Source organism: Amblyomma americanum, chromosome 11 (genome assembly GCF_052857255.1).
Source record: "Amblyomma americanum isolate KBUSLIRL-KWMA chromosome 11, ASM5285725v1, whole genome shotgun sequence".
Lineage (NCBI taxonomy): Eukaryota > Metazoa > Arthropoda > Arachnida > Ixodida > Ixodidae > Amblyomma > Amblyomma americanum.
The window spans coordinates 36,985,143-37,009,611 of record NC_135507.1 but is presented as its reverse complement, the minus strand read 5'-3'; the positions used below and the strand labels follow the sequence as shown (position 1 = coordinate 37,009,611).

At 46.1% G+C, this 24,469-nt stretch overlaps 1 protein-coding gene across 1 annotated transcript; it reads left to right on the top strand.

Moving 5' to 3' along the window:
- The first annotated feature begins 7,731 nt into the window (after positions 1–7,731).
- Positions 7,732–23,955, top strand: LOC144109964 (putative peptidoglycan muropeptide transporter SLC46). Its single transcript, XM_077642767.1, has 7 exons — positions 7,732–7,879; positions 12,212–12,553; positions 17,747–18,482; positions 19,390–19,626; positions 20,403–20,486; positions 21,165–21,330; positions 23,469–23,955. Exons 2-7 carry the CDS (start codon positions 12,230–12,232, stop codon positions 23,599–23,601), a joined length of 1,680 nt encoding a protein of 559 aa, XP_077498893.1. The 5' UTR covers positions 7,732–7,879; positions 12,212–12,229; the 3' UTR covers positions 23,602–23,955.
- Positions 23,956–24,469: the final 514 nt, after the last annotated feature.

Here is a 24,469-nt window from a genome sequence, read left to right as displayed (position 1 = left end):
GCAGTTTCTAAAGTAAATCAGCAAGGGGCTACATCCGGCTATACTACCTCCCGGTCTTATATCCTTCAGGTATTTTAATTATCCTGTAGTAAGTTGTCCTGTCTTTTTTCTAAAAAGAGAAAAAAATGCAGCCCTTGCGAGGTCGTGTGCAAGGAAGAAGAAGAATAACGAATCCTAAGATGCACTCGCACTTCCATGCGATTTCCGACATTTTTTCCGCCGATAGTGTCCTAGAAGAAGAAGGCTCTTCCACCTTTACATCGAGCGATGAAGAAGGATACGCGCGTTGGTCCGTAACCGAAAGCCAAGACGACAGAGTGTGTGCTCAAGGTCTGGTAATCTTCACCTCCATTACTTGCGTGTCGGTTTCGATTGTTTTATTGCTCAACTTCCTCGACTACGTCGACGAAAAGCTGTCTCAAAACTCGTCCCACTACAGCGGCAGCTACCGTGGCACCGCCTACTTCAAACGCCGCATATACACGCCAGGCGACAGAGCCGAGCAGTTTCTCCTCTGCACGGTAGGTGGCAATGCAACGGAGGTCAAAGTCTACCCTCCCGATGGCCTCTGCAACTGGATCATCTACACGCACGTCACCTACGACGCCCAGAACAACAGCTTCGTGCCCGGTAACTTGGAGTCCTGGAGCTTCTATCTTCAAATGAATTCCCAGTACGCGCTGTCCGGCCTGTTGCCTTCGCACGAGTGGATGAACTTCAGCCTGGACGCACACCAGGCACGCTCGCTGAACCGCACACTAACCGCGCTACGAATGACCGGGCTTGCGTTTCTCAACGTTCGCATCAGCAAAGACCAGGTTTCGGACCTGTCCAGAGCTCTTGCCAGCCTGGCTGGCGCGAACCCCGGTATGTTCCTAGTCCTGGGCGCTACATTCCACGGTCTCAACGATCACACCGCGTCTGAGCTTCTTTCCAGCTGGCTACTGGACAAGCTGGTGACGCCGTTGAGCGTGTTTGTGCTGGAGACGCATCTGCCACCGTCAGGGGGCAGCTGCACCGCTGGATTCTCGACGGCCTCACAGCCGGCTTATGGCCAGAGACATGAGAGCCTCACGTTTCGCGGTGCTCGAACTTTCCTGGAACTGCCAGCTTTGAAGTACGCCAACGCATCCACCCTGGCCCGCTGTGTGTCCGTGACGGCAGGAGCACTGGTGTTCCACGTGGTCGACGGACACCGAGCGGAACTTGGCGTGCCTTGTTCTCACTGGACTCTGGACAAGCTGACTGCATACTGCAGACTGTCCTCGGTGAGCGTAAATGTTGAAGCGCGGGCTGCGTACGGCAACACGACGAGGGAGTTTTTTAGCTTCGAGGCCTCCGAACACATGTGGAGCAAAATGAGGGTCGTGTTGCACTCACTGTTTCTGGCTGAACTGCCGACCTGCCTGGCCGTTTACTCGCTCGACCTGGATGCACCCCAGGGATTCTGCCCCTTCGAACAGGAACGACAGGTTGGACTCGTCTACACAGCGTACGACGTGATGCGAACCATAACTGTGAGCAATTCCTCCGAAGATTCCGTCTTTGCTTCGGATGATGCTAACGGCTCACTGAACTCTGCACTCTGACATATCGCTTGCGGGACTCCAGTTATCCCGTAACATCCGCGGAAAAATAATTTTTGGCCGCAAGAAATCATTTTATTCTCTACGTACGCACTTATGCTACAGAGATTCTTTTGGTTGATATTAACAGAATTTGTCGTCAATAGTGTGAACCTCGATGCAAGTGTCTAAATAGAACGAAACAAGAAAAAAATAATTGTTAAGGACAATATTTCTGAATCTTGTCAATGATTCGCTCATTTTTAAGAAATTTCCGCCAGTGTTATCTTCCTTCTACCACGACGCCTACTTTTGAAGTGCGGCCTCTACACGGACGTTTCAGGGGCCGTTTTCCTAGGCACTTTGTAAATTGCCTGCTAAAATATTAAAATAATATATATAGTCTTGAGTCTCCTCCATATTCACAATTTCACATTGGTGGTCCCGGTGAAGCTCGCAGTGAGAACGTTTGCATTGAAAGCAGAAAGGTGTACGCGTAGTATTCGACGCAACGCGAACTGAAGGTTTTGCGAAAATAAGTATGATAACTGTTGGAAATTATATTTGTACGGGGCCTGACTGTAACGGCCGTGTGTAGTACTCACTAATGTAAATCCTTGATCCAACTCTCTTGCTGGGTGGTGTGGACAGCTTTTTCCTTTTATAACGTAAAATAATTTAAAAAGAATTGAGCCTTAAAAATTGATGCGTATTACATTTGTCCGTAAAGTTCCGAGACGGAGACTATTAAAAAATTGCGTTCACCATTGAAACCATTTCTGCAGCGCCCCTTCGAAGTAGTCTCCCTTCCAGTCGATACACAGCTTTCAACGCTTCTTGAGGTCTTGGAAAGAGTTGGAAGATGCTTCATTTAGCAGGGCTGTCAGCTCCTTTGTCGTGGCGTCTTGAATGGCCTCCACACTCCCCATACAGCGACTTTTAGGGCTCTCTTCACACGAGGAATCCTGAAAAAATCGCATGAGGAGAGGTCAGTCGGGTATGGCGGATGGTGAAGCACAGTAATGCTATGCTTGGCGAGATAGTTTGTCACGCTGAGAGCAGTATGCGGCCTTGCGTTATCGTGGAGAAGGCTGCATTGTCCAGGTGCCCATAAGTCAGGGCGACGGCGTCGCAGTGCATCGCGCATGTATTGGAGCACGCATTTATAAAACTTCTTATTCACTTTCTGCCCTTGTGGGACGAACTCGTGGTGTATGACACCTCTGACGTGAAAAAACTATCAGCATCGTCTATGTTTTGGTCTTCTGTGCCGCACATTCCTCGACGCCGGAGAACTTCTGGACCGCCATTCCGTGATCTGCCTCTTCGTCTGAAGATCGTATTAAGACCCACCATGTTGCGTCTTCAGCATTGATGCTGTCGATGAATGCGGCATCCTTCTCTGTCTAGAAGAGCAAATAAGCCCTCACTGTTGTCCGTATTTCCTTCTGGTCCTGTGTGAGGGAGTGTGGCACAAGTCTTGCATGTTTCCCCAAGTTCTCCCGCAAAATTTGGTGGCATGTTGTATTACTAATGTCAACAGCATCTTATAGCATGCGGACGTTAATGGTGCGGTCTTGTTGTACGGTTTCTCTGATCTCTGTCACGTTTTTTTTTTCATTCCATGATGTTTAAGAGCGCCCCTGACTTGTCATCTTCCACCGATATTCCGCCCGAAACGAACCTCTTGTGCCACTCGAGAACTCGCGCCCGCGATAATGTCTCGTTGCCGTAATCGCCACAAAGGAGCTCATACGTCTGTGTGGCTGTCTTGCTAAGCTTCACGCAGAATTTTATGCTGACACGCTGTTCGAGGTGGACGTCCATCTCTCCACATTCACTCACAGTAAAATACGCAAAGGACTATTGACAACATAGTTTTCTACATGTAGTGCCATCTAGCGCCTGCTATAGCAGTTAGCATAAATAGCTTAGGTTAGCCCGAAAAGATGGTGCTACACGAACGCAGCAACGTTTGTTTTTGGGAATCATTTCTAGAGAAGAAGATAAATAAGTCTCAAAACTTTTGGCACAAAGGTTGTATATGCGGATGCCAAGCCAAAAAAAAGCTACGAGCAGCTCCAGCGTCATTACTTTGATAATGATCAACCACTGCATGGTCAGCCAGCAGAAACTTGACCAGGGCACTATTCTTATTATTTGTTCAGACCCGAAGTTTTGAAATAGAAAAGCTGTGCCTAGTCTATCCAACTACTGCAGGTCTTTTTTTATCTCCACAGTTTGTAAAAGGTACCTTCACGAAAGAAAAAAATCAGAATTCTCATTAACGCTGGCGCTGCTGGCTTCGCAATATGAGGTGAGCAGAAATGGCCGCTTTCCCCTACCGTTATGCAATACGAGACAACATGTGTGCGCCAGCCGCAAAACACTGAGATTCACAAATAACGATGCAATTTAACTGCGGCTGCATAACCAGCGTCCCATTTCTTTAAACTTTAAAGACAAGTGTCGATTTTTATTTCCAATTAACGCATTTTTTGAGGCGAAACAATACGGATCAAAATTGATTGAATCTCAAGTAGCAGACGGCGTCGCTTCCGTTGCGGGGCGTAGATAATGAGCTGTCAATAAATAATACATTGAAACTCAGCTTCCGTTTAGATACTTCGTGATTTGTTGATAGGGATGGTTTCTATCAATCCAGCTTTGTTCTTTGTGCTGCGCTCTGTCTAAACATGTAGAAAACCGAGATGCTAGTAAAAAAGCAAGAGTTTAGATTCAGGGCTGTGCAGGTTGTTAATAAGAGGAAACGCGACTGGGGTAGCGAAAGAGACAACGCCAACGATATCAATGCCGATTAGAAAATAAGCAGTAATTAATCATTACTCAGAGAAAATTAAACGGAATAGACTGATTTGAATGGGTTAATTTTAGGGGAAAACAGACGAGTAGTGGGTTTTGACAAAAGATTTCAAGTGAACTAAAGCGTTCCTTTGGCAGAGGCGGAGCGATGGGGAGACTGATGCAGCGATGAGATTAATGTGCTCTGGCCGTAGCTTAGGCTGGCAGACACTCTAGACAGCAGTATAAAGGGAGTAAGCTGTCCTGTAGCGCACACCCTTATATAGAGTGGTGGGTGCTAGAAGAGAACTTAATCCCTTCTTATTCCCATATAGGAGTATTCGGGTTTAGAGTGTAGGACAAGTCGAACTGGAGAACACTGGCAGAAGTTTTTCATGTGAAGGTTAAATAAGCTGACTTATAAGGATGATTGTGAGCCTATCAAGATTTATCCTTTCAACCAGTGCCATCATCTTCCCTTTAGGTTCGCGCTGTTTTCGTTCTCACATGCAACGGCGCGCTACCATCTCTCCGGCGACGCACATGTGCACATGTGCGCGAAGTGCGGCTTGCAAACCGGAAATGCGTCGCTCACTGCGTTACCTTCTCACATGTTTTGTGTGCAATAAAAAGAAAGAAAAAATATACAGTGTTTGCCGCCACGCATGAAGCCATGCGCAGTTGCCAATGAGACAAAAATAAAAAGAAAAGATATGTAGTCACAGCGTTTCAGCCTTGGTTCGTTAGGAAGTGAGGGACGGAATTGTGAGTCATGTTTTAGGCGCTCGAATGCTGCCTAACAAAATACGAGCAAGGGTAAGCGAATTGTGCAAAACCGGAATAACAGAATCCGGCGCTAAAAGTTCAGGGAATGTGGAAGCAAACAGCCTGTGGGAAATTACTATCGGGACACTCTGGACCGGGGAGAAAGAGATAGGCTCAGTGTATGAGAGGACTTTGAATAAAAGGCATACTTATCCACAATCGGACTCATGAAGAAAATATTGTCTTTAGCTTAAAAATAGATCGTATTAAAGCTATGCTTAAATGTGAAATTTTATTCGCGAATATTTTTGAACCTATTTGCCTCAAGGATTTGTTGCACGAAATCTGTCTTCAGCAAAAAGCAGTTCGTTACATCAATAAATTATCAAATCAAAATATTCACGAAATGACTGCCATGGCGCAGATATGTGCACATTATTAACTTTGTGACAAAGAAGAACACAAACACGAAAAAGACACAGTCTCACAGCAAATTTCATGAGACGACATGATTGCTTTAAACACTCCTATTCTTCATAAGCTTTCACTGATCGTCACCATTTCAAACTAGTTTTCGTGGCCTAAGCTCACTGGCATCTTTTGAGGCTCTAGTGCATTAAAACGTTATTTTCATTCTGCTTCCTCGGCACATTTTTCTGAGCTGACGTCACATGGACGTTATTGGACGTCATTGGAGGAGGCGTCGCATCGACGTGATTCCCTGGAGCATTTTACACTGTGTTGTTTTTATCTATGTGTACTTTTCCAGTGGTTCTGTCCGATATTATATTTGTTATATTCTTCACTGAGGCAGCCATATTGTTAACTACTGTATCTTTATCCTTCCCTATAACCATCCTTTAACCGCCTGTTGGCGAAAGTATCCATAAATAAGCGTCTCAATGCAAAAATATTTAAATATGCGGGCAATCATCTTAGAAAACACTTTTGTTGTTTTGTTCGAGAGTCGTCTTAAAAGGTAAATGCATGGCCCTCTAATTATTCTTTCAACCAAAGCACAGATGACTCGCTGGAACATTCAGTCCTCCTTTTAGGATAGCCTAAGCAAAGGTGATATGAGAACCCACAAGCGTTATGCCATCACCAGAGTGCGTGCATGGCGCTGAAAGCCGTATATTCGTTAAGTTCAACATATCGGTTAGAGATATGTAAAGAAAAAGAAATACGCAGCATGGTGACCCCTCTCGCCACACCATTTCAAAGGGGACGCACCCAACATACACCCATTATCATGGTATCTGGTAGTCGTGGAGGGTGGCGCACGTGGCATTGGCGATATGTACAGCCAGACCGATGTTAAAGGGAACACCTGGCACTCACAAAAGAACAAAGTTTGCTCTTATTTCTGTACTGAAGTTCGAACTGCCTCATTGGTGTCAATGTCTAAATATATAGCAAATGATAAAAAGAAAAGTTCTTATCCTAATGCGCCCAGGTTTGGCTGGACACCCTTGTTGTCTTGTTGTTGTTGTCTTCTTTTCTCTTTTATTTTTGAAGTTGCTCTGAAAGCGGTTCACCTTACATTCAGTTAAGGATAGCACAGCGAGCTGTTGAAATAAAAATGATAGGTGTAACGTTAAAAGACTAGAAGAGGACAAAGCGGGTCAGGCATGAAGAACGCGTTAGTGACATCCTAGTCGAAATCAATAGAAAGAAATGGGCTGGGGCAGGGTGTGTAATTCAAAGGAAAGATAACCACTGGTCCTTAAGGGTAACGGAGTGAATTCCAAGTGAAGGCAAGCGTAGCAGGGGGCGGCAGAAAGTTAGGTGGGTGGATGAGAGTAAGAAGTTTCAAGGTCGTCGAACAGCGCAACAGACAAAGACAATACGCTCTAACAACTATTTTCAAATCTCAGCTTTATTCAGTTAAGAAATTTGTGTAAGAAGTTTGTGGAAATAGGGTGACCACGGCTGGCACTGAACAGGGTTAATTGGAGATGTATGGAAGAAACCTATGCCTTGCAGTAGCGTAGTCGGGCTCATGATGATGATGATGCTGATCTGTATAGGACTCATATTATTTCCTCGCTGAGAGATACCAAAGACACACGGAAAGAAAAATGAGAGAGGTTAAGTGAAGCAGGGAATCGGCAGCACTGCGTGCTTGAGCAATGAGTGGCCCACCTGCGGGAGACTTCTTTCACGCGAGTATCCGCGTAGCAACTCAGCTAACGGCGTGTCGCTGAAATAGGCACGGTATCTAGGACCACATTGCTGCATAACTTCAAGCATGTAAATAGTGTCGCCCTGGCAACGGCTTCGCGAAGTTTATGCGGGCACCGAAGTTATACAGCGGTACACGAAAACACGCGGCCCCTTTCGATGATAGGCGAAGCGTTCTGAGCAGCTGCGCATGTTTTGACGACTCACTGCACATTTCAAACATTCCCCTCGGGAAGAAGAAAAAAACTAAAAAAATATTAACAACCGTCGAGCAGAAGCGTGCTTTGTTTTTTAAATTTCTTCTTCCTGATTGCAAGGCTATCAAGCAGCTTTGTTGCCAGGCAGAATGTTTCTGAAAAAAAATAGTGAAATATACGAGCGGGAGCTGCTAGAGACGTTGACGGTCGCGTATAAATCCGTGCTCCTGTTCGGTAGAACAGCGACAGAGCGTCGCAGCATACAAGAGCACAGATGTTGTATTGGGGCCAGCGATCAGCGTACCGCTTGAATACGTGCCACAGCAGAGACAGGCAGACAACGGACATCGAGCATTCGGCAGATCCGTAAGTTAAAAATATTGCTATAATCTAGAGAAAATATTCCGGAGCCCTCCACTACGGCACCTCTTTCTTCTTTCACTCCATCCTTTATCCCTTCCCTTACGGCGCGGTTCAGGTGTCCAACGATATATGAGACAGATACTGTGTCATTTTCTTTCCCTCAAAACCAAATATTATTATTATTATTGCTATAATCTAGATATTTTTAAGATATTGAGGAATCTGGCTGTGGCGAGCACGGACAGGTTTAAAGCGGCTCAGATATTTTCGCTTCGGAGAATGTTTCTTTAGCATTCTTTACTGTTTGTGTGCTTGAAGAACGAGAAAGTGTGTTGTAAGAACGTAATCATGTCTCACTCTACAGCAACTTGAGTCCGTGATGCCACGTGCTACGTTACAAATTGGCGTACGGCCCAGCAACGGCCGTGTGCGACGACACCAATAATGTAACTGGTGTGTCACAGAGACGACGAGTGACAGCAATGACGAATGCTTCGTTCTTGCGCCGACATCTATGTAGAAGAGCTGCTGCAGCATTGGACTACGTTATTATTGGCTTTTGTTCTGTCAAAAAGACTGCAGTGTTTGCCTACTGCTCAATGAGAATATTATTTTTGTCGACCGCAGAATGCCGTGGAGTGACTTAACGTACAGCCCAAAAGGGGCTTTTCTTGTGAGACCTGCAGCTCGCCTGGTCATTCCTTCTCAGAGACCGTAGTGTATCGAAAGAAGAATGGCTTCAAATCCTCAATCCTCCCAAGCTTTGGTCTGCTAGATATTTGGGGGAGCCCCGCTAAACAGCTTAGAAGCAAACCCTATGGCCCGTGCACTTTTGACAGAGGCTTTACCTGTGGCTCATTCATGATGGATTTCGAGACGCTGGTCTCATCGACGTGAGCCACGATGTATACAATAATTTAAAATCGCTTCCTTGCGCTCTAAGAGCGCCCGAAAGTGTGGCATTTAGTAAAATATTCCTCTGAGCTAGTTCGTTCCCGTTATTCGAATAAGTGTTACAGCGCCAACGGGGACACCGGCGCCGTAAAAGGCAAGATACACTAACCACTCAGCTCTGTGTGCATTGCGATGCTCGAATTTTTCTGAGCTGTACAGCTTATTCCGAAAATGTGGCAATTTTTGAAGTCAAATCTGCTTAATCGCCAACATCTAACTACATTTGACTGACACCGACTACGCTCTACATGGCTTCGGTACAAGTTAGCATTTACTAACTAAAGGCAACTTAGCTTTGAGAGCGAGGATAAGCGCTGCCATACTTTTTTGTTTAAGGGTCGTTCAGGAATCGTTCAGGAAATTGGTTCCCTTCTTAGTCATAAAAAGCGGGTCTTATTTTTCTACATTTTTACTTGAGTGAATACGAGGCCATGACAATTGAATTGCTGCCTCAGATAGTTTTTGGCGCCAAAACTTGTAGTGTAGCAAGGGTCGTTTGTTTCCTGGTACCGTAATGTTCAGCTGCCCTTCAAGCAACTTGACGACGCAATTAGCATTTTACAACTGGTATGTCTGTTCACTTGCAAAATAACATTTTTTTACAAAACAAACAATAACTGGCAGATTAAGTAAGCGCGAGATTAATTCTAAGCAGGAGGATAACGTGTTAGCGATGATAGTTCAGCAAGATTTATCTCATTGAGTCGTAAGGAAAACGTGCCTCATTTCCGTAAAGTTGCAAAGTATCACTCAACGCCTAGTTAGCTTGTGTTCAACAGCTGCCACTGCATAGGCAGCGCTGCTCAGTTATGCCTGATGTATAACGAATAGACGAAAGTGCCAGTCAGCCGTTTCAAGAATGAGCTACAAGGGGGTCACTTCCACCAGGTGGCGTTAGGGTGCCTCGATACCAGCGCCAGGCACCGGGTGGAGACAACTTAAGCGACACCGCCATATTGAATCACAACTGGCCTCTCCCATGTACCGCGAAATGCTCGACTGGTAGCCCTGTGTAGCTCTCGCTGCAAAAGGCCGTTCAAGCACTTCGAAGCGCGCCGGGAGCATGAACAGCGCCCTTACAGACGCTAGCGCCGCTGATCCCGTGCGATTCAATATGGCGGCGCCGCTGAAGATCTCTCCACCACGGCGGCGCTGGCATCGAGGCACCCTAGGTGACGTGACACTGCGCAGCCAGCATAGTAAATAATAAATAAATGTAAAATGGCAATGAAATCAATTCAAGCTATTTCGTTCTTTTTTCTTTTGTTTATTTCATTAACATCGCTACCCGAAGCTGCAACGGTTGTTTCTTTTTAATTGCCATTTCCGGTGACGCAGCCAAGATTCCAGAAAACTAGAAAAGCACAGGCATAAAACGCACCGCAGTTTTGCCAGCTGCGCTATTCATGTTCGTTTTTAATATTTGTTTTAATATTTTTTTGTGGAGGCTATAGACGTCGGCATCAGTAAATCACTTGTGCTTTCTCATTACCAAGAAATTTCTTGCGTTCACTGCACGCATGAAGTGATTCATCCAACGTGTATTCTATGACTCCTCAACCTCACCTCTTCGACTAACCTCCATATTTGCCTTCCAGCTTTTAATGGCTGTACAGTTGCTTCTATGGCTCTGGATTATTAACTTTTTATTTCATTAATTTCGAGAGAATCTACTGGTGGAATAAAATGGAATCTAGCTGTAATAGACAGAATAAATATTTCACGTTTTCTAGAGTCATAACGAGGGAAATTTTTTCTGTTTGCTGTGATAATGCTCTTCTAAACTGTCGTGATGGTTACTGCTGGCTAAGCGTAGCTCATGTTAAAGTGAAGCTTCTCTTGCATTACGTCATCACAGCAGAAAAAATTGACCAGTAAATTTGGCTCACCTCACAACTCTGCAAGTCCAGCAACTTCGAACAAAAATGTTTAAAATTGAAATATTATAAGATAATTTTATGATAACATTGAAGATAATGGTTCATTCTTCTTAAATGTAGAAAAATCTTTCTTTTAAAGTGTTTTCATTGGTCGAATCAAACAGTTAAAACTCCCATACAGAAACCTATGATGAACACTTTTGATGATAGCAAAATCGTTAATAGAAAAAAAATTGAAAACTGCTCTCGGATGATCTGTAGATATATTGATTGTTATAGTGAAATCTTACATTGTATGAAAGAAATTGTGTTTATAAATGGTTTCCCGCTCAAAAATGCTTGTGTCCAGAATTGCTGGGTATATGTTCCTTCTATTCCCATTCCAAGAAAAAATAAAAACTACATGATTTTCTCGGAAGGTTCCTCAGGAATTATTATGCGCGGTGGAAGTGTCACAGAGCTATTTTCTGTAGCGGTTGGGTGATTTAACGCAGGGATATATTGTCGCATATGTCTATCCATGAAATATGTTCCTGAGTGGTGATCGTGTGGTTAACGGAGTCTTCAAAGAAGTGAAGAGCGATACCGTGGTCCCGTGCTTTACTTTCTTTCTTTAACGCTTGCTACCTTGTCTAAGCTGTAATCTTGAAATTTCCATACCATGCAAACGTTAGAGCAAAGCTGTGCATTTGTTGCCTGATCTTTATCTCCAGAAGTTGAAAATAAAAGCATTCACTAACAAAATAAGTTATCGACCAATCAAGTCCAGGGAACAGCTGCGCCTACTTAACGCATACAAACAGAGAAAAACCATACAGGAACATGCTACTGAAGTTCATTAGCATAAAGCGCCGGACTCAAACGATCGTCTTGCTCATTAAGCCGTTGGTCCATTGAAGTTCCATCGGCTGTTTCTCGTGAGGTTCGGGTTTCGCGGCGATACGAAGGTGGATTTAGGAGAGGAGGCAGTCACCTCCTTATTGTCGCCAACGCCGAGAAAGTTTCCAACAGAATGCTGCATTCGCTTCCTAATAGATGCTTTGGAAAACCAGGCCATATAGCCCACTCGACCCATCTCTAACGCCATACCCAAAGTTCGCCCATAAGTCCGCCTCTGTGATAGTTTCAATGCGTTACCTACGCTTCAATTTCATGTACGTTGAGAGCTGATGTTTCAAGATTTGCTGTGAACAAGGAAACATTATTGCTTAAAAGTTTGGTTTGTGTATTTTCTCTACCAAAAGGAAAAGAAACAAATTTTGCAGACTTCACAAATACCTCATGAGCCATTACACCCAACACAACAACAACAACAACAACAGCAGCAGCAACACCTACAAATAGGTCATTTTCGCCTATTCATCTATTCTTAAGTGAGGGCAAACGTGGCTACGTGGCTTTGTTGCTCTAATCTCATCTCCGCTTTGTGTGTGCTTTGTGTTCGTCTCTCCTTGTGCCGTCGACTACGCGCACTTTTTTATTCGCATCGACAATTTTGCAGCTGCCTTTACCAGCAGAGATGACGCCACCTTCGGAAAGCGAGCTTCCAACGTGCGGTGACAGAGTGCACCGTATTGGCGATGGCCAACAAGGTCCGCCGGTCATCCTCCTCAGCACCGACGATACGTCACCGCCCTCTTCACGAGTTGCTATGGGCCCCGGGCCAATCATGGAACCAGTCGATGACGGCGACCACCAAGCAGTCCCGCCAGTCATTAACGTCACCATCACCTCGGCTGCTCACCTGTACCGTCGAATGCTCGACGGCATTTTCAAGGCCAGGCTTGAGGTTTTTTTTGTCTTGTATCTCTCGGCTCGCTTCATGATCGTCACACCAATACAGGTGGGTATCTGAAGAAAGGAAACTTCAGAGCGCAAGGTTGTGCGTTCCATCCTAGTCACTGTAGACACATTTCGAAGCAAATTAAGTGCAAGAACCACTGTGCATGGTGGTAGCAATCAATCCAGAGCCTTCAACCGTGTGTGCCTTTTTTACTTACAATACCACACTGGTGCGCAAGACAAACAAAAAGCAAGCGTTCTTTTTTCAATTGGGTTCACTGGGAGCACGTGGGACGTTTTTCCCACACTCAGCAAAGAATATTTAATAATAATTGGTTTTTTGGGGAAAGGAAATGGCGCAGTATCTGTCTCATATATCGTTGGACACCTGAACCGCGCCGTAAGGGAAGGGATAAGAGAGGGAGTGAAAGAAGAAAGGAAGAATTAGGTGCCGTAGTGGAGGGCTCCGGAATAATTTCGACCACCTGGGGATCTTTAACGTGCACTGACATCGCACAGCACACGGGCGCCTTAGAGTTTTTCCTCCATAAAAAAAAAACGCTAAGGCTCCCGTGTGCTGTGCGATGTCAGTGCACGTTAAAGATCCCCAGGTGGTCGAAAGAATATTTAAAATTGCACTTTTGCACATCAACGCTGACTTTTCGAACTTTAACAGAGGGCGCTCAATCATGCGACTTCAAACTAGTGAGATTTGACAGCAGAGGGATGTGGCGCGAAATTCTAGTGTAAAATCGTTTTTAAGTTTCTTGCAAGCGTACAGAACACTCGAAGTCATTGAGATAAGCTCTAAAGAACATGCCCATTGTATCCGCGAGAAAAAAGCTTGTGGCACAGCTTTTTTAGAGAAGTTTAAACATCGCTTGCTTCTGGGTCACGTCGTGAGGCTGGTTATGCACTGAAAGGTTTTCGAATCCGTTCATGGTTACGGGTGCTCTTACGTTTACCTCTCCGAAATTAAAGGCCTCTACGATTTCTACGCGAGACTCACGACACGGCAAGGAAGACTGCGTTGGGACAATTTGGAAAACCATCAACATAATTTTGTTACTTAGGCTTTCGACGTGATTTACCATTTTCGATCTTGGTTGTATTCAAAGAAACGAAATGCTTGCACCTCACTGTATCTCTGACCGCGTAGACGACAGATTCAAGATACCGGAGATCGCCTGCAAACACTGATGCACTTCAATTGCGTTTTTTATAAATTACAGTCCACGAACGGAAAAGGTTGCCTTGAAACACTTCCCCTGTTAAGTCTACTGATGCTTTCTTTTTTAAGTAGTAATAGCCGCTTTTTTCAGTTTTCTGCTTCTCTGCATACTTTTATTTTCGCAATTTTTACGTTTTTATTTGTTTTATCATTGCTTCCAGATGCGGTGTTGATAAGTCTTGTTGCTGACGCTGCTTAAGTCAACTTTTTGTACATCCTCCTCCTCCGTAATGCCTATAGGCCCGGTGGCTAAATAAGTGAAAACAAGCAAGTCCCTTGAATCTTCTACTTTTGATAACGGCTGGCTACTGATCCGTAGTTCCCGGGTTCGAACCCGACCGCGGCGGCTCGTTTTTATGGAGGCAAAACGCTAAGGCGCCCGTGTGCTGTGCGATGTCAGTGCACGTTAAAGATCTCCAGGTGGTCGAAATTATTCAGGAGCCATCCACTACGGCACCTCGTTCTTCCTTTCTTCTCTCAGTCCCTCCCCTCCTTTATCCCTTCTCTTACGGCGCGGTTCAGGTGCCCAACTATATATGAGACAGATACTGCGTCATTTCTTTTCCTCAAAAACCAATTAATATTATAATTATTGATAACGGCTGTATATACATGTACACATTCTGTCTTTCTTGAGTGTCTACCATTGCCACTCTTGAAGCGAAAAGCTTCACTACGCTAGGTAAAGCAGTCCGGGTCGGCAGCACAACGACGTTGAACGACCTTCACCCCAACCAAGGATCCCTTAAGGCGCGGTTGAGGTGTCCACCGAGATGTGAGACAGATGCTGCACCATTTCCTTTCCTCAAAAATCAATTTTCTATCTTCAGTTTTCTTTTCCTTCCTTTCTTATTTCTCTCCCTCCTTTATCCCTTCCCTTTCGGTGCGGTTCGGGTGTCTACCAAGACGTGACTGTTACTGGGCCATTTCTTTTCCTCAATAACCAAACAAGGTAGCCGCCGCTTTGTTCCTTTCTTCTTTCCCTCCCTGCTTTATGCCTTTTCTTACGGCGTGGGTCCGGTGTCTACCAAGATGTGACTGTGCCGTTTCATTTTCTCAAAAACGAAACAAAAATTTGGAGGACGCTTAAACTTCGTCTTTAAGAGTTAGACGCGAAAGCGTGTTCCAGCGTTGCCAAGGAGTGCGCGGAACGCCATCGACAGTTCGGCGCGACGCGTGCCCCTTTGAACAATTTAAGAAAGGGACGCCTGTCTTATATATCTCGATGGACACCCGACCCGGGCCGTAAGGGAAGGAAAATGAAATGAAAATTGGTTTTAAGGAAAAGAAATGACGCCTGTCTCACAATTCACGCTGGACACCCGTACCGCGCTGTAAGGAAAGGAAAATCTCTTCCCTTACGGCGCGGTTCAGTCGTCCACCGAGATGCGCCATTTTTCGCTCATGGCCAACGCCGCCGACGCCGACGTCACCGGCTTTTCGGCGACACGAGCTCCTTAACGCTGTCGCGTTAAAGCAAGTGATCCACCAGCGTTACGCCGCCGCGGTGGCTCAGTGGTTAAGGCGCTCGGCTACTGAGCCGCAGTCCCCGGCATCGAACCCGACCGCGGCGGCCGCGTTTCGATGGAGTAATTAGTTTTTTGGGGGGAAAGAAAATGGCGCAGTATCTGTGTCATATCCGCGGACACCTGAACCGTGCCGTAAGGGCAGGGTCAGAGGGAGTGAAAGAAGAAAGGAAGAAATAGGAGCCGTAGTAGAGGGCTCCGGAATAATTTCGACCACCTGGGGATCTTTAACGTGCTCTGACATCGAACAGCACACGGGCGCCTTAGCGCTTAGCCTCCATCGAAACGCTGCCACCGTGGTTCGAACCAGGGTACTCCGAATCAGTAGCCGAATGCCTAACCACTGAGCCACCGCGGCGGGTGGAGGAGAAACGCAGGCGCCCGTGTGCTGTGGAGACGACCACTACGACACCTCTTTCTCTCTTCTTTCTTTCACTCCCACCTTCCTCCCTTCCCTTACGGCGCGGTTCCGGTGTCCACCGATATATTTGTGTCAATTACTGCGCCATTTTTTTTCTTCAAAACAATTTGCATTAGAACCGCCGGCGTTCATTGGCGTTCACAACGTTGTAGGGGCCGTTGATATTCACAAAAAGGCGCACAACTGACTCCCTGGATCAATGGACACCTCACTCTCGCTTTCATGTACGTGGAGTTGGTTTCAACTGCCAAAATATGCTTTTGATTGCGTTCCGCACACTGGATAGGCAGCGCGCCCACCATGCCACCCTGGCAGGTGCCAGTTAATGGTTGATCGCGAGAAGTTGGTCACCCAGTGAACGCGGCTGCTTATTGCTGCAGTTCCGCGTGCATGCCGCAACGTTGCTAGCACTAATGCATGCAGCCCACATCTCTCTCTCACACCATCACCATGTTGTGTGCCTCAAAGCACGATTGATACTACGGCACCTCTTTCATTTATTTTTTCTGTCCTCCCTTGTCCCTTCCCTAACAGCGCAGTTCAGGTGCCCACCGAGACGTGACTGCTAGTGCGCAATTTCGTTTCCCCAACAACCAATTTAGAATGATTATAGGCGTCCACCGACTTCGGGAGCTAGTTATGCGCCCTTCCTTTCCTCAAAATCATCGGCGTCTAGAACGTTGTCAACGCCATCTACAATGAACACAATGAACGCCGACAGGTTTCGCTTTGTATCTCCTGGATTAGCTGAGCTAATCCACATTTATAGAATGGCTGTCGCGAGCGTGTAGCGGAGCTGCCATGAACGAACCTCAGACACTTAGCAAGCGTCCTTCCTTTCCGCTTAATTCCACGGTTGGCCAAGTTTAACGTTGAAAACGTTTTCTTTATGCCTTCTTCATATTTAAATACTGTGCGCAGATGTTAATATTTTCGCGCATGAACTATTTCACGTCCCATTGATATAACAGCACATGTGTTCCTTTAACATGGTGAGGTTTGAAATTTAATTTTTATTTTAGTTTTCTATGCTACATTTTGGCGTCCGTATGAACGTATTGCGGAGTGCACCTCGCCCACGAAGACGCCTTGCAAACTGTCCTTCGTTTCGAATCGCGCCCACTTGCGCGTTTATCATTGAGCTCACTCAGAGCAGCCTACCGCTTTCTACGCTACTTGAGTTCCTTTTTCAGGCATGTAAGAGCAGTAGTACCTCATTTTAACAGACCGTGTGGTGGACATTATGGGCTCGCTGTTGTTGCCTGTTGTTCCGGCAGCTTGCCGATCACCCATGCGCCGCGTTCAATGTGCGCGCTTAGCGTCGACGCCTCTCCCAGACCATCTACGCGACTTTCTTTGGAACCTTGTTTGGGCAGTGCTGCCTTCTTGTGATCAGCTGGAGCGGTGGAATGTGTTACACTCGATTACCTGTCCGAATTTCCCGCTCCCGGAATCTAATCGCCACGCTACAGTCACCTGCGTGGAACCGCGTTTGTGTTGGCGAGATGTTCATACGGGATTTTTTGGGCAGGGCATTTCGAGCGTTTTCTTCCGCGGCTGCTTCCCCAGCGACCGTTTTGTTCGCCTGTAATTGTTGCGGGTCTTTTTAGTTTATAGTGCAGTCGAAGCGCCGTGGTCACTGGCGGCTTTCGACGCCACGCTGTATGGCCAATACTTGGCCGTCTTCGAAGGGAGCTGATCAGTTTCTTGTCGGAAGAACTCTTTTTCTTCGGAGAGGAAGTTTCTCCGGCAGTGGTCATGCCTATTTAGTTCTGTTAGCAACAATCGCCTCGTCCTGTTTTTATGCTAAACTGGCGCTAAGGCCTTTTTTTCTGTGTTAGACTATTGCTGTTTCTCTCCTGTCATTCTGTTAATGAGTATGCTATCCCGTTTTACCTCGCCCACGAACAATTCCTGTTAGTTACTCAAAAATGCTTATCGTGCTTCTTTAATTGGCTCGCCTTACAAACTTAGCTTCATGTCTACTTGTTAATGTCAATGTATCCAGTAACCTTGGCATGTGTACATATGTAAATAAAAAAAATTCTAATCACTTGCACGTCAATCGTATTTCAGGAACTACTCATCAAAAAGGCATGCCTCTACACCCTGAAGCTCAACGCCAGCGTCTGCTCTCACTTGGACGATTACGAAGACATCAAAAGCGATGCCGAGCAGATATCGAGCGCCATGAGCACGATGCAGATGGTCGTCGCCATGGCACCCTCCGCGATCATATCAATATTTATCGGGCCCTGGTGCGACAAGTACGGCTACCGAACGCCGGTCGTGTTCGCGACGTTAGGGTTCCTGGCAACTACCGTGCTAAACCTGGTCACCGTGCGCCACATGCAGTTGCCCCTGTACGCCAACGTCCTCGCTTCTATTCCTGACGGCTGTAGCGGCGGCCTGATCTCCGTCTTCACCGCAGTCCACAGTCAAGCGATCGTCACAACCGGTTCAAAGAGGCGGAGGGGGCGGTTCTTTGCGCTCAACATGACCATAACGCTGAGCGCTCCTCTGGGTGGTTTCACCGGAGGATTGATTTACGGCCGCTTCGGCTGGAACTCGGTGCTTGGCGTGTCCTTCCTGGTAGGGACTCTGGGGCTGCTTTGGGCTTGCTTTGCTCTTGGCAACGTGGTGAAGCCTGAGAATCTGACGGACGGACTCGCGCTTCGAGTGCGAAACCTGTTCCGATTGGACAACATGTACGCGGGCTTGAAGAGCACGATGAAGCGTAGGCCTAACAAGGGAAGGGCTCAGTTGTGGTGTCTCGTGGCCGCTACCTGCTGCGTGGTGATTGACCATGCAAGTGAGTATGTGAACGCACAAGACATTCTGTACTCATTGCTGCATTTATAGTCACATGAGATAAAGAGAGAGGGAGAGAAACGTTTAATGCATACGAAGTTTGGCTGGGCCCTCATTCCGGGAGCCCATTATTTGTCTTTACCAGAGTGGACATGATGTCTAGCAATTCGCGAGAAAAACTTTGAAAATTCAAAAATTGCAAGATATCTCTACGCTAATATTGAAGGTAATGGTCCATTCTTCTGATATATAGCTAAATCTTTCTGTTATAGTGTTCCCATCGGTCGTATTAAAGAGTTAAGACTCCCATAGAAAAGCAATGGGGAACAATTTTGACGACGGGCGATATGAGGATATGGTGATTCTTATAGAGAAATCTTAAATTATAAGAAAAACATTGCATTGATAAATAGTTTCCTGTTCAAAAATGCCTTTGTACATAATTGCTGGGTATGTTAAATATTTTTCATACGAAGAAAATGGAACTCTCTTGCTTGGTTGGGCAACTCGTGAGCTGAAACACAACCCGCCGTTTCGAAACTATTGGAAATCAACAGATTCTATCCATAAAAAACGAGTTCTAGTTGCTTTAAGCATGATATGCAACAGTTTAGGACAGCTTGACTTGAAATAGTAGTTATCCACTGCATAATATACCTCGAAAAGGGGTAAGAGCTTTGAAATGAATGTGTCCAGTTATGTTTAAGGCCTGACTGAATTCTAATCCGAACGGCATTGAATGCGTTTTGCTTGGTAATGTGCTCTGTGATCACAAATTGCGTGTCCCAGCTATTATGTAGCTCAACTCATCAAGTCCCTGTATCTCAGAAATCATCGAAGAAGTGCAATAATTTTAACCTTCTATGAACGCTGTGGTTTCTCAAGAAACCTTGCATTCCTTTTCGCAGCGATGTCAATCACTTACTTCTACGTCCACCATATGTACTCCTGGACGGTGGCTCGATACACGGTTGTGCAGACCGCGTCGGCCTTAGTCGGTGCGGCCATGAATCTGCCCATCATATACCTCTTCCTCAGAGTGTTCAAAGTGAGCGACCCCTTCATGGCCCTTGTCGGAGTTTGCTTCATTGTAGCGGAAATGCTGATACTCGGAATCGCCTACAAGGAGTGGCTCTACTATATCTGTGAGTACTGAGTGATCCTTAGATAAGGCAGTGAACCCAATGATAGCGTAAAGTAGCAGTGCGAAAATACATTGGCGTAGCACTTTCTATCGCGAGCATCTGTAACTCAAGGATTGAATCCATAACACGGCGGCAGCATCTGAGACGTACGTAGGCTGCGCGATGTGAGTGAAGTCTAAATAACCCCAGGTACCCGTAACTAATTCGGTGCCCTGCACAAATGGAAGCCTTTTTTTATTCTTTTCTTCACTGCCTTGTTCAGTCCTTCCCTTAAGGCGTGGTTCAGTCCTTCCTTTAAGGCGTGGTTCAGGTGAGCACAGTAAGACAGTCACTCCAGTTTTTCTCATTAGCGCTCAAAAATAAAAAACTACCACCAGCTCATAAGCCATTCATAGCAAAACTTTTAATTTAAAAACAGGCTTCGTTAACAAGTTTTTTACTTAAAAATAAAACTTTAAAAACAGGCTACAAGTCCTTTCACAATTTCCAGTACAAGTCTTGCCAGAGTGTTCTTCATTTTCGTACTAACAATGCAAGATTAGAATCGTAGTTTTCCACACGGCTGATGCCATCGTATCCTGCGCGGCTTCAGTGAATGGTAGTTATTTCTGGATGCCACGTACGGATCTATAAATATGAAAAACCAAACCTCACCACGGAAGCTTAGCAATGCACGAAAGATTTTACGCTTGCTGCACTTTTGAAAAGGCGTTTGTACATTTCCACCCAACGAGTGCATGTGCGTCTTCTAAACATGGTTCTAATTCTATTTCTAGACTGCCTTGCCGGCGTACCGACTTTTCTCGCAAGGGTCGGCATCCGTACGCATTACTCTATGCTTCTGGATGACGATGAAGTCGGTAAGTGAGCACTCAAGAAACTGTCACGCTAGTCGAGAATGTAGACAGAAATGTGTTCACTACGATTTGGTTCAGTTAGCGCATCATAGTGTCAATTGAGGTCGGACCTGTAGTACCGCTTTAAAAGAAGTGGGCAGTTGACAGGGGTCGAACGAGACTGCAGCGGTCATCCCCCAAACAAGACGCACTTTTGGCAGACCAGTGCGTCTTCAACATTTCGTGCCGCGATATGTGAGCCAGACATGTGTCAATCAAAGCACTCGACTGATAGATGTTTGATATTGGTGCATTAAAATTAGCCGGTCAGCGAGCAATTTGAAAATCACAAAGACACCAGGGCTTCTACCAACACTCATGCTGAATGTCCCTTAGCGTCATTTTCAAATTTCCCGGGGTCGTTTGTGACGGCAGTTCGCTTTCTAATGATACAACACATACCTGACATCATAGCGCATTCTCGAATAAAAACTGCGGACAGAACTCTGGCAACGGGACCGACAAACCACAGTTACAGCCGTTTGAGACATGTCTGCCTTAAAAACTTGAAAGGCAAGATGCCTGGTGTATACCTAATAAATCGAGCTACAGTTCTATTTCAGAGCGTGAGTTCTAAAAGCGGCAAAGCACGCTACGCGGTCAAGCTCGTGAACCTGGCGTGCCTCCTCCTCCTCCTCGCAGGAAAGGTGTTCGCTTTTCTATCCTCCTTCGACTCACTTGTGCCCATCGCCGGGGACGTGGTACTCACCTGGCTCTTCAACGTGTCACTGGAATTCCTGCCTGGTTTGCCGGGTCTGCCATTCCTGGTCGCCGCACTGATCGCCTGCATCGCCACTGGATTGATTGCGTACGCCGACCACCCTTAATCATTACTGCATGCACTCGCACCTTCTAATGAAGGGCGAGCGTGCACTGGAAAATTGGAACCAAAGCAGGCAAAGGCCCACGTAGGCGCTTATTTACAGCTCAGGTTCAGGTTTGGTTTGGTTTACGGGGTTTAACGTCCCAAAGCGACTTAGGCCATGACAGACGCCGTAGTGAAGGGCGCCGAGAATTTCGACCCCCTGGGGTTCTTTAACGTGCACTGATATCGCACAGTACATGGGCCTCTAGAATTTCGCCTCCATCGAAATTCGGCCGCCGTGGCCGGGATCAAACCCGCGTATTTCGGGTCAGCAGCCGAACGCATAACCACTGCACCACCGCGGCGGATACAACTCAGGTTCAGTTACAGCAGAGGATCACTACTACTCAGGGAAAAGCTATCGATGCACGTGTGTATTAGACGGTAAAGTGAAAAATAATTAGACTGAGTAAAAATATGAACACGATGGAGTCAACGGCTATGTACAGGTAACTGCAATGAGAAAGGGAACAGTCCATTCGCAAAGAAGAACCTGTTTTTTACATTTGTTATTTCGCCACCTAGATTCAAAGTGTCTCTGTATTTCCTATTATTTCCCTATTGGTAAGGTATTTCGAAAAACAGGCGTGCATGTAGCTTACATGTGAATAATAATTTGTTTAATAAGGATTAATATGCAGATTGACTTCTCTGGAACGCTAACTTTGAAACAGAATACCTCTTGTTCGATCATGAAGGGTGCGGATCTCACTGTCAAGCGTGGCGGAATTCATAATCGCTATTGTATGGGGACATCGGTCCGCATTTAAAAAAAAATGTGCTGGTGGGTTAGCATAGCTAATATCGAAATAGTATGCAAAAGAAGGTTTTTGCAGCTGGACGTCAAAGCAACGTGCATGAGAGCGCCATTGAAAGCGCGTTTCCTTCCCATTTTTGACTTGCCGACATATGGAAGTTGACGTGCATTGAACAGCGCTGGAGTATCTCGCAGTTTAACACGCGGAGTGATCAACTGCGGCAATAGCATAGTGCTCTTGTTCAGTGACCAGCGAAGCTCATCTGTTAGCACTGCCGCGGCCCCGGAGACCCGGCCGCGGCAATACTTATCTTATTTCTCCAGGTTGCCCGAGGTCACCCTCATTAGAAGTGTCGTTTATTTCCTGCCATCTTCCGCATCACGCGACCACCTTATGAGGCTTCACCACACATCCTATTTTTCAAGGTTATGAGGCCAGTAGCCCTTATTGAGTAATAGTGCGTATTATTCCGCAGCTCTGAACTTAAAAGCGCACACTGCCGTTTGGAAAGGCAATACTGCATTCTAAAAACAGTAATTTGCCGGTAGAAAAGTGTACACCGTCACGCTGAGTGTTTGTGCACTTTTTTGCGGTAAACTTCGAGCACCAGTCATTGTTACTTTGAAGCTTAAGTGCGATGGCACTAGCAGGGCCATGAAAGCTGAAACTGTCCAATGGCGTCGGCGTCTACCTGAAGCCTCAACCTGTAAACCGTGGCAGGTGGTGGTTAGGGGGATCTCTCTCACTCTCTCTCTCTCTCTCTACACCTGCCGCTTGCCAACCGCACCTTCACCGCCCCGCCTCTCTCCCCATGCCTCACTTCACTTGTAGGGGATTGGAAGGAGACCACTGAGTTACTTTGTACTTTTTAACTATGGCTTCATCTGCGTACACGTTCTAGCATAGGCCGAGTTTTTGATTTTGTGAAGATCTCTGATGAAACGTAGATCAGTCTTCCTTTCTTCTTACACTCCCTCCTTTATCCCTTCCCTTACGGCGCGGTTAAGGTGTCCAACGATATATGAGACAGATACTGCGCCATTTCCTTTCCCCCAGAACCAATTATTATTATTATTTCATCGACTTCATAAAGTAAAACATGCATCATAGTAGCTGAGATAAGTGTTTTGTGGCCTAGCTACCATTCCTGTGTATAAGGCAGTGGTTAAGGGACAAAAAGGTTTAGAGCAAGAGTAGCTTAGGACAAGCAGTTGGTTACATTTTAAAAACACGGTTTCCCACTTATGACCGCACAATAAAAATACGGCCTCGCATTTGTACAGTTGTTTGCTACGTCATCATGACGCCTTTTTTTTCTTTCAGCTACGTCACAAAGGTCCACAAGGAAATCATTTCGTACGAAGGCATGTCCAACGTAGAGTCGGCGTCCAAACCAGGCAGCGGCAAAAGTGCACAAGACCAGCAGGATACAAGCAATAGCTCCTGGTGTGTGTGAGTGCAAGAGACTGCAGAAGACTTTACGCCGTTGTCATCTAATCGTGATGCCAATTGGTGGTGGATCCGCGAAGAACTGCTCCAGAACTTCGAAGCCACACTGATTGAACACATACTCCAGGCCCTTTACTTGACAGCCAAGCGCCAAGTCCATCAGCAGCACTATAAACGGACATCTAATTTATGCATGAAACATCTCCTAATCACTTGTGCTAACAAAAGAATACCAAAACAGGAAGTGTCTTTTGAACCTCCCACTGTGGCGTCGCAGAGGAACGCCAGTTCAATTTGTGAATGAAGTGTGATTTCTATCGTTTCTAACCATGCCATTAAAACATGTCATTCATTGAGTTTAGTTTGAATTAGCAAATTTATGGTTATAAAAATTAGACACTATAATTGAGATCCAATCACGGTACTCTTGAGAAGTAAGGAAACTGTATTTCCTTCTCAGTTGCAACAGCAGTCGTGATTTGGGTCATACAGCTGACCGTGTGGAATGTACCGTCTTTGCCATCGCGCCAGTAGAGGGCTCTCCGCCGAGCGGCGGCACTGCGGACCGCTGCTCGCCGACTGCCAGTTGTTGGGGATTGCGCTCCTGTCCCACCGCTGCCACCAGTGTTGGAGACGGAGGGTCCCTTGGCTTGCCTCTCTCGTTCAGCCAGGTAGGTCCCGTCTCCGAAGGGTAGTGACGAACTCGTTGTGTAGGAAACTTTACAGTAGGTTCATTTTTACATACTTACACTCAATAAAGGAGTGTATCAGTAACAGACCAACAGCTCGTTAAGTACACTTCGTATTCCTAGACCCCTGGCTATAGGGAATAAAGTTCGGTGGGCAACGTCCAATCAGGTGGGGAATTATCAACG

Excerpts from the sequence above, each read along its gene's own strand:
- LOC144109964 (XM_077642767.1), top strand. The coding sequence starts at position 12,230 with ATGACGCCACCTTCGGAAAGCGAGCTTCCAACGTGCGGTGACAGAGTG. Across the intron at positions 12,554-17,746 it reads TGATCGTCACACCAATACAG|GAACTACTCATCAAAAAGGC; the intron begins GTGGGTATCTGA and ends ATCGTATTTCAG. Across the intron at positions 18,483-19,389 it reads CGTGGTGATTGACCATGCAA|CGATGTCAATCACTTACTTC; the intron begins GTGAGTATGTGA and ends TCCTTTTCGCAG.